The sequence below is a fragment of the Prionailurus bengalensis genome, chromosome A3, assembly GCF_016509475.1.
Source record: "Prionailurus bengalensis isolate Pbe53 chromosome A3, Fcat_Pben_1.1_paternal_pri, whole genome shotgun sequence".
Taxonomy (NCBI): Eukaryota; Metazoa; Chordata; class Mammalia; order Carnivora; family Felidae; genus Prionailurus; species Prionailurus bengalensis.
In genome coordinates, this window is record NC_057354.1 from 14,691,836 (window position 1) to 14,710,063 (window position 18,228).

General features: G+C 52.3%; 1 protein-coding gene across 4 annotated transcripts in view; it reads left to right on the forward strand.

The window, feature by feature from the left end:
- The window catches only part of ELMO2 (engulfment and cell motility 2), a 39,251-nt gene that overhangs the window by 18,362 nt on the left and 2,661 nt on the right, over window positions 1-18,228 (forward strand). For 3 of the 4 annotated variants that reach the window (XM_043553804.1, XM_043553801.1, XM_043553802.1), the window contains exons 8-21: window positions 869-1,020; window positions 3,502-3,580; window positions 4,747-4,782; window positions 6,686-6,736; window positions 11,020-11,142; window positions 11,499-11,633; window positions 12,219-12,323; window positions 12,401-12,509; window positions 12,947-13,083; window positions 14,383-14,546; window positions 14,633-14,745; window positions 14,908-15,015; window positions 15,773-15,855; window positions 17,672-17,749. In XM_043553804.1, the coding sequence (XP_043409739.1) occupies window positions 869-1,020; window positions 3,502-3,580; window positions 4,747-4,782; window positions 6,686-6,736; window positions 11,020-11,142; window positions 11,499-11,633; window positions 12,219-12,323; window positions 12,401-12,509; window positions 12,947-13,083; window positions 14,383-14,546; window positions 14,633-14,745; window positions 14,908-15,015; window positions 15,773-15,855; window positions 17,672-17,749 (1,473 nt within the window). The remainder of the gene's footprint in view (window positions 1-868; window positions 1,021-3,501; window positions 3,581-4,746; window positions 4,783-6,685; window positions 6,737-11,019; window positions 11,143-11,498; window positions 11,634-12,218; window positions 12,324-12,400; window positions 12,510-12,946; window positions 13,084-14,382; window positions 14,547-14,632; window positions 14,746-14,907; window positions 15,016-15,772; window positions 15,856-17,671; window positions 17,750-18,228) is intronic. The other variant, XM_043553803.1, reaches the window with a different exon arrangement.

The following is an 18,228-nucleotide window of genomic DNA, read 5'->3' on the forward strand; positions in this document are numbered from 1 at the left end:
AACGGGCTCCCAGAACTGGAGGTGGCCAAAGCGGGACGGGGTTGTCAGTGAGACCTGGGACGACACCAGCCGGTCAGCCAGTGCGAGCCCGGCGTCTCTGACCTGCTCCCTGCGCGCTCCCTTCTCTTTGGAGACACATGTTCATGTCGTCCGCCTTGTATGTCAGTCTGCCTTCTGCCGGCGGGTCTGCAAGGCAACCTGCTCGGGTTGTCAGATCGACCTGGGTGCCTGGGAGGGCACACTTTGGCTTTCCTTTGTTCTGTAGGGAGGGGCAGCGTCACTTCCAAAAAGTGAACTAAAACCAATGAGTAATGTATCTGCTGACCTAGAATCACACCTGTCACTGGCTTGGGACATTGGGAATTTCCCGATGCCGGAGATAGTTGGGCAAAAGTGAAACGGGCACGTGTCGAGGACATTATAATGGAGGTTGAGAATAACGGGGAGTGATGAGCTTACAAGACCTTGCGGGCTTCCTGCCTCTTGAGCCTCTGCCGGCCTGTGTGTGTGTAGGGGCACGGTGTGTGCGTCAGGAGAAGGGCCCATGGCGATAAAAGGAGTTCCCGATTTCAGTAAGATCCTGTGCTTTCTCCACTCAGCTTTCCCATGCCTGAACCCTCATTTTGAAAACAAAGGATCGAGCCCTTAGATTTTGAGGAAACACAATTGACTGGAAGCTGTTGTTTGAATTTGAATTGTCCATGCCTAGGGACCATAAACCAGACACCGCTGTCCACATGGGGACAGTGGCCCGGTATGGATGGCATACCAGGAAGGAGAGCCTTCGTGGGCTAACCTCAGAGACTCGAGTCGCCCGGCACGCTTGGGCCCCGGGCTCCCTGACTGATCTGGCCCTCGCTGGCTGTAGATTGCAGGGTACGTGAGCCAGCCCATGGTGGACGTGTCAATCCTTCAGAGGTCCCTGGCCATCCTGGAGAGCATGGTCTTGAACAGCCAGAGCCTGTACCAGAAGATAGCAGAGGAAATCACCGTGGGACAGCTCATCTCTCACCTCCAGGTGTGAGTAAGAGACCCCGCCCCGGCCCCCTTCTCGCCTCTTGTTCTCCGTAGGTCTCCCAGCCCTACCCCTTTGCCTGTGTTCCAAACCACCGGCCTGCTTGTTCACTCATCCGTCAGCACTTTCACACTCTGGGAACGCTCCCGGGATCGGGCCCCGATCGTGTCACGCTCCTGCCGCAATCCTCCGCGGCGCCCCCTGTCCCTCAGGCTGAAGGGAAGTTTTCCCGGCCTCCCTGTACCGCCGCGTCCCAGACAGAATTAGATGCTCTCTCCTCTTTGGGCCAAATAGTCTCTGTTTGCACCTATGAGAATTATATAGAAAATCCCCTGTTTTTGTTATCTGCCTCCCATTTTAAACTTTGAGCTCTCTGGGAAGAGGGACCAGTCATTTTGGGATCCCTTGCTTTGGTTTAAGGAGAAGTCAGTTAATATTTGAGAATGAACACTTAGCAAACTAGCAGTATGCTGTGTGTGTGGGGCCGGGGGGAGGGTAGCAAAAACTGTTGTATAGGACACGAGTTCGGGCTTTCCATTCAGATCCCGGCTCCACTGTGTCCTAACTAGGTCCCTGCCTTCCACATGTCACCTTGTCCCATCTGGTCTCCGTTTCCTCAGGTCCAGGCTGGGGTTCACCCTCTCCATTACTCAGACTTGTGAGGCTCAAAGGGGTTAGAAGGTCTAGCGTAGTGGCCAGCGTAGGATGGGTATATAATTCAGGAGTTTTTTGTTCTTGTTTGTTTTTGAAGCAGCTTATCCCATTCCAGGCCATTTTGTCAAATGGTAAAACCAGAAGACAGATGAGCCCTTTGGAGCCCTGTTCCTCTCCTCCCCATTCTTTGTACTTCACTTTAACCCTATTTAAGGGGGCTGGACTCCCCAAAACAAGGTGGTGATACTGTTGACTCCTTTGTTCCCTTTTAGCCTCTTGGCCGACAGAACGACCTGTCAGGCCCGGGGAAGCCAGAGCTCCCAGCTTTGCTTATTCATAGCAGCCTTGTCTTCATTCAGCTGTGCTCGCAACCTGTACCCACCCCACCCTCCCGCCAACAGCCCCGATTTCTCCTTGTCACTTCTAAGGAATTCTTCAGTCTCTGTTTTCATACCCCAAAGCCAAAAGGTTGTTTGAGGTGAAGGGAACATTATAAACTCCAGATGGAGAGTTCTGATTTTCCTGACGTCAGACTTACCTGTTTCTTTGTTTCTGAATCAGGAATGACCCAGTTGTGTACCCAAGGATGATAGAGGACAATGGCATTTCTTAGGGGTCAGTCCGTGAATATTTTCAGCCCGTAGCTACTACCAGAAATTATGTCCTCTGCTGTTGGGGCTGAGAGATACTTAGTGCCCTCCGTGAGACCTCCAGGATGCCCCCACCCACCCACCCCACCTGAGCAGGAAGTCTGTTAGCCCGTCGAAGAAGAGAGCCACGGAATGCATCCCCAGTGCGGCCCTTGGAGACATTTTGCCAAGCGCTTGGATTATAAGATTCCAGAGAACGGTTGTCTTTAATTCATTCGTATTAAAATGAAATAAGTTTAGGGGCGCCTGGGCGGCTCAGCTGGTTGAGCATCCGACTTGGTTTTGGCTCAGATCATGATCCCAGGGTCATGGGATTGGGCCGTGCGTTGGGCTCTGTGCGAACGTGGAGCCTGCTTAAGAGTCTCTCTCTCCCTCTGCCCCTCCCCGGCTCGTGCGCGCCCTCTCTCTCTCTCCCCCCAAAATAAAAAATAGACAAAATGAAATAAATTTGTAGTTGAAGACTTTGAAAATGGGGAGGAGCACAAAGAGTCAATCCTTTTCCCATTTTCCCACCTGCAGACATAACTACTGTTCACGTTAAATTAACTGCCCTGCTCGTCTTTTTTTCTGTGTATGTTTTTGTTAACAAAACTGGGAGCTTACTACACATACCGTGTGTACCTGGACGTTCTTATGAAATAATATCTCTTGAACGTTTCCCCATGTTAAAGAGTCTTGGTGGTTCTAAATCTTTTTTGCATGCCATATGCCTTTGAAAGTTCAGTAACAGTTATAGACTCTCACCTCCTTGGAGAAAATAACACATAGTCAACCAACCGCATGGAATAATTTCTGCACCATTTCTAGGGTTTACAGACACTCCAGACTCATCCCTGAGTCCCAGGTGAAGAACCTTCCCGACGTGATTTTTATTGATGACTTACGGCTTGAATGTGTATAAACAGAGTTGTGACTGTGAACATTTGGATTATTTACCATTCTTTCTTTTTTTTAACAGTACTTGAATGAAACACTTTGCCCAACTCTCTGATTCCTGTCTTTGGATAAATTGCTATTAGTGATGTGGCCGGGTCACAGAGTATGCCCACTTTCGAGGCTTTTGAGGCGTCACCCCAGACGATTATTTGATGACCATCTACAAGCGACTGCTGTAAACGCCCCACGGGGCTCTCGCTGGTCCGTCTTCTAATGTCCCTCTGCCTTCTTTCTCCACCGGCACAGCTCCAACCAGGAGATTCAGACCTACGCCATTGCACTGATTAACGCGCTTTTCCTGAAGGCTCCTGAGGACAAGCGACAGGTCTGTGGCTGTCTTTTCAAGCTTTTCAGCTGGGCTCTTCCAGGAGAGGAGTTGTCACCCACCTACCCTTTGCTGCACGGAGAGCAGAAATGCAGCCATTTCCCCCAAGAGTCCCTTGCTCCTGTCCCTGTGTGTCAGGCCCCCTAGTCCAGGGAAGAACTAGAAGGGGACCCCGCGGGTCTCGCGTCAGAGCAGGGGCCTGCAAACTTTCTCCTCTAAAGGGCCCGAGAGTAAATATTTCTTGCTCTGTGGGCCGATGGATGGTCTGTGTGGCAGCTGTCCCACTTTGTCATCATAGCCAAAGTAGCCTCAGACAATAGGAAAGCAAATGGGTGTGGTGTCTTCCAGAAAGACCTTAGATACACAACTAGGGGACAAGCCCAGTTTGGTCTTAGTTGCTGACCCTGGCTTAGAGGGTCAAGAAGAAGGGGGAGGAGACCTTCCAGGCATCACTGTCAAGTCCACGGAGACCCTTACTTAAGGAAGCAAGGCGGGGGGGCGGGAGCGGGGGGACTTCGCACAAAGTTTCATGTATGAAGGCCTCTGGCCCAGATTCTAAGCTGCTTTCTTCCCCTGCTCGTTAGCGGTGTGACATGATGCAAATCACTCTGCTTCTCTGAACCCCAGTTTCCTCATCTGTAACCTGGGAGCGGCAACATCTGCCCCGTTGACTTCACGGGGATGTGAGGAGAAGAAACAAGACCCCTGTCTTACAAGTGAGGAAACCAGGAATCAGCTGGGCGGGGAACGAGCACTGACCTGAGTCCAGGGCCCTGAGGCTGGGTGCTCTTCTGGGCCAGGCAGGTGCTTTAACCTCTGGGTCTCCGTTGCTCTTTCTGTAAACGAAAGGGCCAGATTAAGTGATCGCTAAGGGCCCTTCTGACACTGGCACTCTAGATACAGCTGGTAAAAGCCCAAGTGGTGTATACAAGACTTTAAAATTCTCCGTCAACACCATGGGCTCTGTAAAGTTGAAATCCACGTGGGTTCAGGCACTGAGCTCCTGGTGGGTTCCAGTGGGAGGAGCCGGAGCGTCCATGGTTCCGTCTGTCCTCGTCTTTCTCGGATGGCTTTGCTCTGTTAATCTCTTCCTTCCTAGTCCAGTTTTGAATGTGAGCTCATTCTCCCATCTGCTTCTCTCTGTGCTTTTTGCTTTCTGCCGGCAGGACAAGCACCTTAACCCTCTAGACCTACCTGTCACTGTAAGTAGTGCTGCTTCGTGGAAGGGGCCCCAGCCCTCTTCCAGGTGGGGAGGTCAGAGCTGGGCAAGAACCTCACGTTCTGGTACAGGTGCTCAGGAAACCGTGAGACCCAGAGTTCTGGGTGCTGTAGATCCCGTTCGTCAGAACACTCCGGGAAGTGCTGGAGATTAGCGTCACGTGCAGGAGTGAGGGGATGTCCGCCCTAGGGAATGCTGCCCAGTCTTCCCTTTGTAACCTGCCTTTCTGTGAGTTTGTGGGTCAGCCCGGGGAGATCAGATTCGGAAATGGCCTGAGACTTTCGCCGAGATGATCCCATGGACGTGTCGCCTTCCAGCTTGGTACAGCAGAGAGTGGAGATAAATCCACGTCGCCCTGGATGCGTCCTAGACCATAGGAATCTGACAGGGCTTAAGACAGTTGACAGAAGGGAACTTGCCGGCTCGCTTCTTGGCTAGAGGGAGCTTTAGAGGTCGGCTGTACGAGGCTGAGAATGAGCGCTTTGCCCCAGCACCGCAGAGGAGCTTTGGGTGTGAGGCCGTTAGATTCTGGGAGCAGACCACTGCCACTTACCCACTTTGTGAGTTGTCCACAGCAAGGCCGAATCTCAAGCCGACCTCCTCTAGCCACCAGAGAAGCTTCTAGGCCACCTTCTCCTCTGCCAGCCAGCGTGTGTGCTCAGGGGAAGCAAAGTACAGCTTAATGTCCCTGGCAGCGTCGGCCATTTGGAATATGGCTAGAAATGGAGAAGCGAGAGCAAAAGGCCTTTCAGCTCCGAGAAAAATGAGACCCTCACGGACACCGCTCCGTGGGAGAGGCGTGACAGCTCCCTCAGGCCCAGTGATTCAGAATTATCCATAAAATTAAATTAAGGCAGCAGTTTAGAAAGTGAAGTCATACTAATTAACGTGCTAAGAAGTGATGGCCGAGATTGGAAGGAGGAGACAGAAGAATTATGAAGAGCTGTCAGAAAGATTAAAAGCACAGTAAGCTGGGACCATTTTTGTTTAGGGGGAAAGAGCGGCACATTCAAGAGCTGCTTGGGCTATTACGGAGTCACAACACGCTGTTCTTTTTGTTGAGCCCAGTCCTTGGCAGTGATTAAATTATAATCGCTGCAGTCCCTTCAAAAATAAAGAAACGTATATATTTTCAGAGGATTTGCTTAAGAACGGTCCCAGTAAGGTCCTGAAAGGACCCTTAAGGCTTCGCTCCCCGGAAGACTCATTTATGGAGGGTACTTTATTTCCCAAGCGTGCCAAATAAATAAAGTGTTACTGTCAGAATCTGAACCAAATATAATAAAAAAGGTGACCCTATTATGAGAAATTACCCAAAAGCACCAGCACGCTCTTCTCCAAAGCAGTCAGAAGTGAGTCACAGACTACTCACTGTTCCAGAGCATCCGCTCCCCGGCTCCACCAGCTGGTGCGGCGCTGGGGGGCCCGAGGGGGGCGCTGGGACCGAAGCCCTTTCCTCAGCTTGGAGGAGCCCCATCCGGCCGGTGGTGGGTGTCTGCCTGGAACGGTGCATGGGAACCATCACGCTGCTCTGTGCTCCGTACGCATTGTCCATTGCCCGGCATCCTCGTAACACAAGTGTCTTGTCCTGAAACAGTCTTTGTTCCTCTTTGAAGACGATGTGGTTGATTGTGCCATTGGGGAGGGACACCCTGTGTGGCTCCGTTTGCATTCCCAGAGGGAAAAAAAAACACAAGGGAATTTTTTCAGAGTATAAAAGATGTTGGGTGGGTCCATGGATTCTTTCCATTTGCCCACTTTTTATTCAAAAGGAAAAAAAAAATTAAGAGAAAAAGCCGCAGAGCTCCGATGCCACTTTCCTCTCGATAGTTGTCACAGCTGGGCGCGTGCCATCGTGCCTTACATTTGCTTGTTTTTCTCAATAGGATATGGCCAACGCATTTGCACAGAAGCACCTTCGCTCCATAATCCTGAATGTAAGTTCCCACAACAAGCTGTGTTTTGTTACTAGTGATAGCAAGTATTACTGTTACTGTGATGGTGTCATTAGTGAAATTACTATCGAGTGGGATGGCACTCGGGGAACCAACGGGTAGGTGCGAATAAGCCCATGTTAAGCTGGGAAGCTTTTTCTTATAATCCTCTGCAAGCGGAGTTGTCTCTAGGAGGCTGTCCCGCCAGGAATTACAGAGCCTCTAAGGAGGTCCTAAGGCCAGCCAGCTACACGGTTTGTTGCCCTGCAATTCCAAATTTTTTTCCAGAAGGAATGTATCAAAATAGGCCCCAAAGAGGAAAGGGATTCTTTCAGCTAACATCCATCAGACCTGAGTTGTGTGGGGCACCGCTAGGGATGAACGAGACAGTGTGGTGTGTTTGCTCCCAGAGATCTTCCGGTCCAGTAGGGATGGTGCTCTAGCAGTGTGTGGCCAGTGGTTCCTTGGAGCTCCATGGTCTGGGGATTTCAGGAGGAGGAGCACCGCCTGCCTTGCAGGAGGTGTCAGGAAGCCTCTGGAGGAATGACGTCCTGAGGCTGAGGCTCCATCATTCGTCCAGGAAGGAAAGGAAATCCAGCCAGGAGTGGCTGGAATTGGCTGGAACCTAGAAGGACTGTGCCATGGGGTAGAGGGTGGGGCAAAGAGCAGACACGTGGAGAGCGAGCAAAGACCGGATCGAGTAGGGCCTTAGTCTTTTTCCCAAGCCGAGTTGAAGGGTTTAATTGGGATGGTGACATAACCAGGCTGGCATTTAGAAACCTCACACTAGCAGGTGTGTATGTTTCGTGGGGGTATATGAGGGAGGAGAGTAGAGGGGGAGGTGGTGAGGAGGGAGGCATCTGGAAAGAGGGCTGACTCCCTGTTCCCACGCAGGGATGTGGGTGAGAGAGAGCTGGCTGGTGGGGGTGGGAACTGGGGAAGTGAGCCGAGGATCTGGGTGCAAGGGAGGCCATTTTATCAGTTGTCAAAACCAAGGGAAAACCAGACCACAGTGAAGGGAATAAAATGAGAAATCAGAAGTCAGGTGTGAAAGGCTTGATAATTCTGAGCGTGAACTTCAGAGTCCCCAGCCCCCACTCTACCATTAAGCAATCTGTGATCTTGAGCACTTCACTTAACTTCGATTTACTTTGATTTGCTCATCTGGATGTGAGGCCTGAACGAGCTCATATATATATACAGCTCTTAGCAGGGTGCCTGGCACTTGGTAAGCACCCCGCTCACAGCGGGTTCTCTTACCCGTGAACAGGATCCAAAGGTGAGAGAATTCAAGAAGTGAGCTCTGAGCACTTGCAAAGTTGAGCGATCGGCTGCTCTGAACAGCCCGCCAGACTTCACCTTGCAGAACCAGCTCCTGCCTGCTGGCCGTTTCCCTGGTCGTGGCCCCACCGCCACGGAGGGACTTGGGCAGGAGGGACGACGCTCCGGCCCGCTGCCTGCGAGGGATGCGGCGTGCACGGGTCCCACGCATGCTTGTCCACATTTCCTGAGCAGCTGTGTTGGACGCCATCCTCTGCATGCGTGGGAGCGAGGGTCGCCTTCTGACGGAAATTTAATGAATCTCGAGGCTTGTTAATTACCAGAGTAGGATTAGTTCAGCTCATTTCTGGACAAACCTTGGGACAAGCGAAGATTCCACTATAGAAGACAATTCAGGGTCAAGACTCAGGACTTCAGTGGTTCTCTACAAAACAGTTAATGCGTGCTCACTGAAGTCCAAGGAGCTCACTGGGTCAGGCCAGAGAGCGTAAGCCTCAATTTACTCAGCAGTCAAATAAGACTCCAGGTAAAAGCTCTGAAACTGACTCCTCAGACTGGGGCTGTACTTGCGTAAGCCCGTTGCTGGCTGGAGCGATTACCTTCCCGCTGTGATGTCTCTAAGTTTGAGAAAGGGGGATTAAAGTGAATGAGAACCGTATCACATTATCTTTAGCCTCTTCTCAAAGTGGTTTTATGAATTATGGAGAGAGGAGAGGGGGAAGGAAGACGGAGAGCCGGGTAGGGTAGGGAGGAATTGGAGCGGCAGAGGGAGGGGGCACAGAGAAGGGAAGAGGCTCGGAGAGGGGCAAAACAAGACGTGAGGAGGGGACCAAGGGGACCCTGCACGATGAGACACTGGCGGGGGTGGGCGGGTAGCTAAGGTTGGAGAAGGAGGAGCGGCAGTCAGTTTGGGATGGAGGTGAGCACTGAGCCTGAGCCGAGAGCCCGGGAGCTGGAGACAGCCGCAGACAGCCCCTGCTCGGAGGAGGTGGGGGCCTCGGCACTCGCTCCAGTGAGAGGTCAGGAGCAGCGCCGTCCGCAGAACCTTGCGCAGCATGAACGTGCCGTCCGGAATGGTGGCCACTAGCCGCGTGTGGCTACTGAGCCCCGGCAACGTGTCTAGTTGTGACTGGGGAGCCAAATTTGTCATTTTCTAAAATTTCAGTTAAAACACCCACACGTGGCTTGTGGTGCTGCGTTGAGCTGGGCAGATCTAGAGGAATGAAGAGCACCCGGGAGTCACATGCCGGGGAGAGGAAGTCTAGAGCAGTGCCGTCACGTAGAAATGACAGAGCCACTGATTTCGTTTTAAATGCTGTAGTCGCAGCATTAAAAAAGGAATACGGGAAGTCAATTTCAACGGTAGATTCGGTTTAACCCAATATATCCAAAATACTATGCGTTCAACGTGTAATCGATAGAAAACGACTAATGAAATATTTTTTTCTTTTTTCATGCTAAGGCGCTGAGATCTAGCGTACATTTTACATTCACAGCACATCTCAGTTTGGACCAGCCGTGTTTCCAGTGTTCAATGGACATCACAGGCCTAAGACATTGATCTCGAGCCAGAGTAGGCTCTCGAGTTAGGGAACTCTAGAGCAGTGCTGTCTGCTAGGACTTTCTGTGCTAATGGCACTGTTTTATATCTACTCTTCTCATTGGGTGGTAGCCACTAGCCACATATACCTGTCGAGCTTAAAATGGGGCTGGTGTGACCAAAGACCGGAATTTTTACCTCAAATTAATTTTAACTGATGGAAACACACGTGATGGAAACACATGTCCAATATGTACCATATTGGACAGCAGAGCTCCAGAGACATAGAGCTAGACTGAGTGAGAGAACATAGAGGACACAGAGGTAGCGTGTGGGGGGAACTGGGCAAGAGTCTCATTTGGGTGAGGAGAGACCAAGAACAACTGGATTCAAGATGGCGGGTAAGACAGAGAAGGAGCGAGAAATACAGGGAGCGAGTGAGAAAGGGCAGCCATTGGGAGAGTGAGAGCCGGACCGTAGGAGACAAGAACGTCGAGAGGCATTGGTCAACCCAAGGGACACAGGGAGAGGTACCATGCAAGAAAAAGGTGGGGCATGAGGAAAGGAGAAGTGGGGTGGGTGTCAGATGGACGAAGGGAGGTAGTGATGGACTGAGAGGGCATGGTGGAGGTCATGGGAAGAGAGGGGACAGGACAGAACACAGGGGATATAGGGAGGAGGGTATATAGAGAATGACAGGAGAGAAGGTGGTGGGAGTGTTGGGCGTAGACAAGGAGCATTGGGTGCCCTCCTTGTGGAGCTGTCTCTGTACCATTTGAAGAAAACGACCTTTCCTAAAGCCTGTACTTGGTGGAGGCCATCCACACCATTGTGTTTTTCTAAAGAAAGACAGAGTGGAGTCCTCTACACGCTGTCCCTCATCTTGGATTGAGTGCCCAGCTGGGGGAAAGTCCCACTGCTGAGCCCTCCTTCATAATCTTTTTTTAAATAAGGTTTAACGTACTTATTTTGAGAGAGGGAGAGAGCATGTCTGTGTGAGTGGGGGAGGGGCAGAGAGAGAATCCCATGCAGGCTCCGCACTGTCAGCGCGGAGCCCTGCAAAGGGCTTGAACTCACAAACTGTGAGATCATGCCCTGAGCTGAAACCGGGAGTCAGAAGCTTAACCGACTGAGCCACCCAGGCGCCCCGACCTGCATCGTAATCTTAGCCGGGTAGCCTCCCTCATCTTTGGCGTGGCTGGGTACAGCCTCCACCCTTGGTTCCACTTTCCCAGCCCAGGGGAATGCAGAGAAAGAGACTGTGCCCTTTGGGCCTGCAGTGAATCATCTCACCCTGAATCAAGCCCTTTCATGCTCCATCCCTTCCAGAACACGAAGTCTCAAAGTTCTGAGTGTAAGAGGGAAACCCTGTTCCCTGCCCAGCATACTTTCTATTTCAGCAGCATGACTCTCCTGCAGAAGAAAATCAGTTCAGCCCTCTGCCCCCTGCCTTTACTTTTTACAGCATGTGATCCGAGGGAACCGCCCAATCAAAACTGAGATGGCCCATCAGCTGTATGTCCTGCAAGTCCTGACCTTTAACCTTCTGGAAGAAAGGATGATGACCAAGATGGACCCCAATGACCAGGTAAGTGCTCAGTGGGACAGAGCTCTCCTGGCTTAAATCACGTATTGTTTGATGTGGTACATTCCACCATTAGGCCATGCATTGAGCACCTACTGTGTGCCAGGGACGGTGTTTGATTGTGTCTGCAGAAATGGCTTGTGTTGCCCTGGGAAACCTGGCTCTGCCTCCCTGCGATCGCTTCCCTCTGGGTGACTCTCTGGGCCAAGCCCACCTCTGTCCTGCCAAGGTAGAGGTGATGCCTTCTCGGGGATTGATCGGGGCCAGAGTTCCGTGCAGAAAAGTCCAACCTGCTCTTTCTTTTCCTTGCTTCCCTGGGTTAGCTGATTCACCTGCTGACTGTCTGTTTGACTTCTCAGGCTCAAAGAGACATTATATTTGAACTGAGGAGGATCGCATTTGATGCTGAGTCTGACCCTAGCAACGTCCCCGGGAGTGGGACTGAAAAACGCAAAGCCATGTACACCAAGGACTACAAAATGCTGGGGTTTACAGTAAGTTTCCCAAAGCACGGGTCTTGGTAGGCCTTCTCCCCTGATAGGAGGTCAGAGGGCCCACCGTCACAGAGCCCTGAGAAGCCCCCCTTCATAATGGAGGTCCTGGAACAGATGACATGGAGAGGCTGGTGGGGGCGGGGGGCTAATACTTGGTTTGCCTTGGTGACGGCAGATTACACATTTCTGTGCAGCATCTGGCCCCGTGGAATGAATCTCTCTGTTGGAGGGCCCAGGAGGTCAGTCACGTAGACAAAGAGAGGACCTCTCACCGCAGCAGCTAGGTTCTTTGAAATGCAAGAGTGGCTATTTTGTGATTGGACACAAAGCCTGAGGATGAAGTTCATTCAATTAAATACTCACTGTGCACCTGCCTCCTCGGGGCATGGCGTGCTGGGCTCTAGGGAGACGGGATGAGTCTGCACAGTCAGGGTCAGGAGTTCCCAGTCTCGTAGAGATGGCGGGAAGGAAGGAGGTGAGCACAAGAGCTAGCGTCATCGAGGGGAGGGCAGTAGGGCTTCCCCGCCAGTGGCTCTGCACACGTGAGGCTACCGAGTCTCAAATTGGGTTTCTTTATTTCCCCAGAACCACATCAACCCAGCGATGGACTTTACCCAGACTCCTCCTGGAATGCTGGCCTTGGACAACATGCTGTACTTGGCTAAAGTCCATCAGGACACCTACATCCGGGTAAAGGCTGGGGGCCAGCTGGCTCAGCCCTGCTACATCTCTTGCCTCCCTAATCCCCCCTCCCTCTGCCCTCATAGATCGTCTTGGAGAACAGCAGCCGAGAGGACAAACACGAGTGCCCCTTCGGCCGCAGCGCCATTGAGCTCACCAAGATGCTCTGTGAGATCCTGCAGGTTGGGGAACTGCGTAAGTCCCTGCCGCTTCACTCGTCTATCAGACGTTCCAAACTCAGGAGCCTTGGGGGACACGAGGTTACAAGGTCAGGGGTCGACGGGACTGGACAATTACTGTGCGTAGTTCTGGTAATCGGTGTGTGAGCTGTGATCTGTCCTATCCTCGTCTAAGGGAATCATGGCTGCTGCCTTGTTTGAGCGGGTAATTTGAAGGTGTTCGGAGCTACACCAGCATCCGTTTGCCCCTGTGCGTGAGGCTGGCTGAGCCTCTGAGAGGGCAGCGCCAGACCAAGAAAGCGTCCTGGCGAAGGAAGTCGAGAAAGGCCCGTCTCACACTCTTCATTCGCCCTGGCCTTGCTCTGTTTTGTTCCTTGGGGCCTCGGTGCACGCGATCCAACATTTCTGAGTGCGAGGACCCAGCTCCACCCTCCTGTTTCTCATCCTCTGTAGCAAACGAGGGCCGCAACGACTACCACCCGATGTTCTTTACCCATGACCGGGCGTTTGAGGAGCTGTTTGGGATCTGCATCCAGCTGTTGAACAAGACCTGGAAGGAGATGAGGGCGACAGCCGAGGACTTTAACAAGGTCAGTGTCCCAGAGCTCTGATGCCCACGGGCTGAGGTGGGCGCGTGACGGTCTGTGACCCCCTGAGCTGGGAAACCGGCTTGGTCGGCGGCACCGGGTCCCGAGACGGAGCACAAGAGCACCTCGGGTCCCTCCGCTTGTGCTTCTGCGATAGCCTGGAGCCGGGACCTGCCCCTCAGTGCCCTGGGCCCCTCATTGACCCAGTGGAGCCAGGCCGTGCCCCGCCCATCTTCCATGGAGGACAGCAAGCCAAGCCTGACAGTAATCGCCGTGGTCTGCCAAACACCCACTATGGGCAGGCACTGGTGTGGCTCTGTAGGTGGGAAACATTGGCGAGAGTGGGGGCGGACCTCCGTGGTGAGCGTGGTCTGGCTACCCGCTCGGTACCGACTCCCGGGGCACACCACGTACCCGCTCTCTGTCGCGCACCGCTGGGCCCTCCGAAGTTAGAATAATCTAGAAACTTCTCATCTCATTGTAAAAAACTGTCAAAGTATAAAGAGGAGAACATTCTCTGTAATCGCACCACCCAGCGACGACCATTCCCCTGTTTCTCTCTCGTCTTCTTTTCTCCTATAGACTCAGCCCTGCTAAGTGCAGAGCTGCTGGTTGTGCGGTGTGATGGCCCTTTTTTTCTTTACCTGTTGTTTTAGGGAAATACCCCATCTTTTGAACCCACCTCAGTGTGCCGGCGCTGTGTGTCCATATAGCATCCATATGGCGCCTCCGGGAAGCATATACCCAAAAATGTGTCTTCCTTTCTCATGTTTTAAAGATGAGTTGGGGGGCGCCTGGGTGGCTCAGTCGGTTAAGCGTCCAACTTCGGCTCAGGTCATGATCTCGCGGTCCGTGAGTTCGAGCCCCGCATCGGGCTCTGTGCTGACAGCTCAGAGCCTGGAGCCTGCTTCGGCTTCTGTGTCTCCCTCTCTCTCTGACCCTCCCCTGTTCATGCTCTGTCTCTCTCTGTCTCAAAAATAAATAAACGTTAAAAAAAATAAAAGATGAGTGGGGGTGGGGGCCCGCGGACCGTAAGCAACTTGCTCCAGGAACAGATTAAGAGATGGGGTCAGGATCTCAGCCCATTTCTCTCCAACTTCAAAACCTGTGCATTTGTCACCATGAGGCACTTGTCCTAAGGGGCCATCTAAGAAGGTGTGCCTTAGAGAGCCAGTACTCCTGTTCACCCAGCGGGTGTCTGTAGGGCCTCCGGGGCGGGGGCAGAGCCGTGGGGCCCAGAACCGGCCTGGCCCCTCACCGGAGGGGCCCAGGCAGACGCCATCCTCCTTTCTTCCCTTCCAGGTCATGCAGGTGGTTCGAGAGCAGATCACTCGAGCTTTGCCCTCCAAACCCAGCTCCTTGGATCAGTTCAAGAGTAAACTGCGTAGCCTGAGCTACTCTGAGATCCTGCGGCTGCGCCAGTCCGAGCGGATGAGTCAGGACGACTTCCAGTCCCCGCCGATCGTGTAAGTGCTGCCGGCTGGGCTGGGGGGAGGCACCACCAGCCGTGCCGTCCCGTGACCTCCCCTCGCTCCGATGCGTGTCCACCCAGGGAGCTGAGGGAGAAGATCCAGCCCGAGATCCTTGAGCTGATCAAGCAGCAGCGCCTGAACCGTCTCTGTGAGGGCAGCAGCTTCCGGAAGATTGGGAACCGCCGAAGGCAAGGTGAGGGGGCCTGGGCCCCTGGGCCGGTCCTTACCGCTCAGAGTCAGTGCCCTGGGGAGAGAGCCTGCCGGACAGGGGACAGGTCGTCGTTTTGCCCTCCGTGTGCCCAGGTCCTTCCCGGACCTGTCTTTGGTCACTCGTTTGTCTTCCCGTGTGTTGCAGAACGTTTCTGGTACTGCCGCTTGGCCCTGAACCACAAGGTCCTGCACTATGGTGACTTGGACGACAACCCTCAAGGGGAGGTGACATTTGAGTCCCTGCAGGAGAAAAGTAGGTTCGCTTCTCTGTTGACGTGTCATAGTAGCTGGACTCCATGTCAGGAGACCTGCATTTTAGTCCCGGCCGTTTCAGGCCGATTATCTGGTGTTGGGCCGCTTGTCTCTCTGGCCTCCTCTGTCAGAGGTCATCTCTACCTGGCCTACCTCACAGGGCTGTTTGGAGAATTCCGTGAGATTCTGATGTGAATGGGCTTTGTAGACTGTCAAGGGTGATACAGGACTGTGTTGAAAGGCGGTGTTAACGAGCCGAAGCTCAGAAGCCAGATTGCTGCATTCAAATCCTAGCTTTGCCGTTAATTCTCATTAACTGCAAGTTAATTCTCACCTCTGCCTTGGTTTCTTGTGCAAAATGGGAATAATAGGCACATTTCCTTTGTAAGGGGATTGAGTGAGTCATGTAAGTAAATCGCTTACAACATTGGCTGTCACGTAGTAAGTGAGCACAGCTATTTGCTCGTGGCATTGTTCTCTTAACCGCTATGCTATGCTGTGGAGGGGGCGTGAGCCTCTGAGGCCCCAGACCTTCGGGGAGACCATCCCAAAGCCCTGAACCGACCCCCAGTCAGATCTGACACAGCCCAGCCAGCCATGGCCCACGGGAAGGGACCACGGAGGAGGAAACAACACAAGGCTTTTCTCTCTGAGCTGATCAAGCTCTGTGGTCCGGGGGCTGGGGCTTCCCCTCCAGCACTGACGCAGAGACCCATTTACAGCATAAATCTTCCGGACTAACTCTCTTCATTTACCAGTTCCTGTTGCAGACATTAAGGCCATTGTCACCGGGAAAGATTGCCCACACATGAAAGAGAAGAGCGCTCTGAAGCAGAACAAGGTGAGTGGAACGGGTGCCCTGGCAGAGTCACCGTCACTGTGACGCCTGGAGAGTGCAGTCGGCGGTGGCCGCTGTCCGAGCGCACGCTCTTCCGTCCGCTCTCTCCCGCTAAGTTGTTCCTTCAGGTCTTGTTAGGAACAGAACAAGAATAGGCAGAACCCCCGCGTACGCATCACCCGGCCTCAACAACCTTGGCAGGTCCCAGCTATCCACTTACTATGCTACTTTGAAGAAAATCTCAAGTTATGCTGTCGTTTCGTTTTCAATGTGTAGAATGGATCTGTAAATTATAAGGGCTCTTACCATAGTCACCATACCATGATCACACCTAAAAAGAAAGAAAAAGTTGTTATTTAATATCAGATACCCCACAGATGTTTGCGCCGTCTTGTGAATAGCGTAATTTCTCTGTATAAAAACACACAAACGGTGTGTGCACACATATGCACACTCACACCGTTCTGTTCGCTAAATCAGAATCCAAACAGGGTCTGCACATTGTGATTATTCTTTTAAGTTCCTTGATTACCAAGTTCCCCCCTAGCTTTTCCATGTTCGTTTCACTCTTGGCAGTTTATCAGTGGAAGAAACCGGGTTGCTTGTTTGGTAGCTTCTCCGAGTCTGAAATTTGCTGATTGTCTCCCCATGGTATAGTTTAACTTGTCCCTCCGTCCCAGATCTGGACGTTGGTGGAGAGACCTCGGGGGAGGCTTGATCCAGTTCAGGTTTGACCCTTTTTTTTTTGGCAAGACTGCTTCCTAGGTGGCATTATGTTCTATCAAGAGACACACAATGCGCGATGGTCTCTCTTTTTGTGATGTTAGCAGACTGTTAATGCCGAGTGCCTCAATCCACTGGCCAATTAATATTTGCAAACTAACAGTGTTCCAATGCAGTTGTTCCTTTTCATTTATGAGCTGAACTACTTCTCTAAAGAGAAACTTACCATCATCTACTCTTGGTTTCCCAGTGGTCCACTTTATATAAGAAAGGATAAGCACCTGATTCTTTCCTTTTATAAAAGTACCCACTTTTAAAACAATGAGTTGGTTCTCTGGTATCATCCAACGGTGACCAACTTTGCATATGTGTTTTGTGGATGTGTTCCTGTGAACTCTTAGACTTAAGCAGATGATATTTGTTCCACTCCATTACAGTTATGTTGTCGATGCTTCAATTCCCCCATCTTTGGCCACAATTTGTTACCATTATGGTGGTTTTAAACCGTTAAGACTTGGGGTGCCTGGGGGGCCCAGTCGGTTAAGCGTCCGACTCCGGCTCAGGTCGTGATCTCGTGGTTCATGAGTTTGAGCCTCACGTCAGACTCTGTGCTGACAGCTCAGAGCCTAGAGCCTGCTTCAGAGTCTGTGTCTTCCTCTCTCTGCCCCTCCCCTGCTCACGGTCTCTCTCTCTCTCTCTCTCCCTCTCTCCCTCCCTCTTAAAAATAAAAAACATTGAAAAAAAACGTAAAAAAATCAAGATTAAAAAAAACTGTAAAGACTTTCAGTTTTTAAAACTGAAAGTTTAAAAACACGTGTAACTGAAGGTGATCTCCAGTCATGGACTCTGACATTCAGGGGTTCTGAGTGTTGGGAAATGACTTTTCTCCATTGTTAGAAGCATCCACATCTTAGGTGTGACTCAGGCGGGGAGTCTTCAGCCACACTTGGGCACGTGCCCTGGGGCCTGACGATACCACATCTGGATCAGCACGTTCAGTGATGGGGCCAAGTGACTAGGACTTTGGCCACGATCTTGGCATGCTAAGCCCAGGCCATCCCATTGCTCCACGTAACTGAAACCCTTTCTCCTTCAGGAGGTGTTGGAGTTGGCCTTCTCCATCCTGTATGACCCCGATGAGACCTTAAACTTCATCGCGCCTAACAAGTATGAGGTAAGCAGTGTGCAGCCGCTTTGGACAGCCGAGCCCTCTCTGTCTCTTCAGTTGCAGGAGAGGAGTGGGCAGAACAGGGACATCCCCCTAAAGGCAGGGGACCCCAGCATGTCATGAAGGCTTTTTGGCACCGAGATCTGCCAGGCTGGGGTCCATCCATCTGTGCTGGGCTCCCCAGGTTGCTCTTTAGCGACAGTCGTGAGTTGTCATTAGAAAGACAGGGTAACCGGGGGCTAACTTAACCTGTCTGGACTAGGAAAATTCTCCCCGTTTTCAATCTCTGCGTGGCCACCTTCCCAAGCGAACCTGACAGATTCTCCCTCGTCAGGGCTGCTGGGCACATGCCATAGTGGGTCTGGCCTGGGCTCTGAGGTGGGATGGCCCCGGTCCTGCTGACGCGGGGCTCGCGGCTCTGCCCACGGCCCCAGAAGATACTGCATGCGCAGCGAGTGACTGGGGTTGAGCCCTGCGTGTCTACT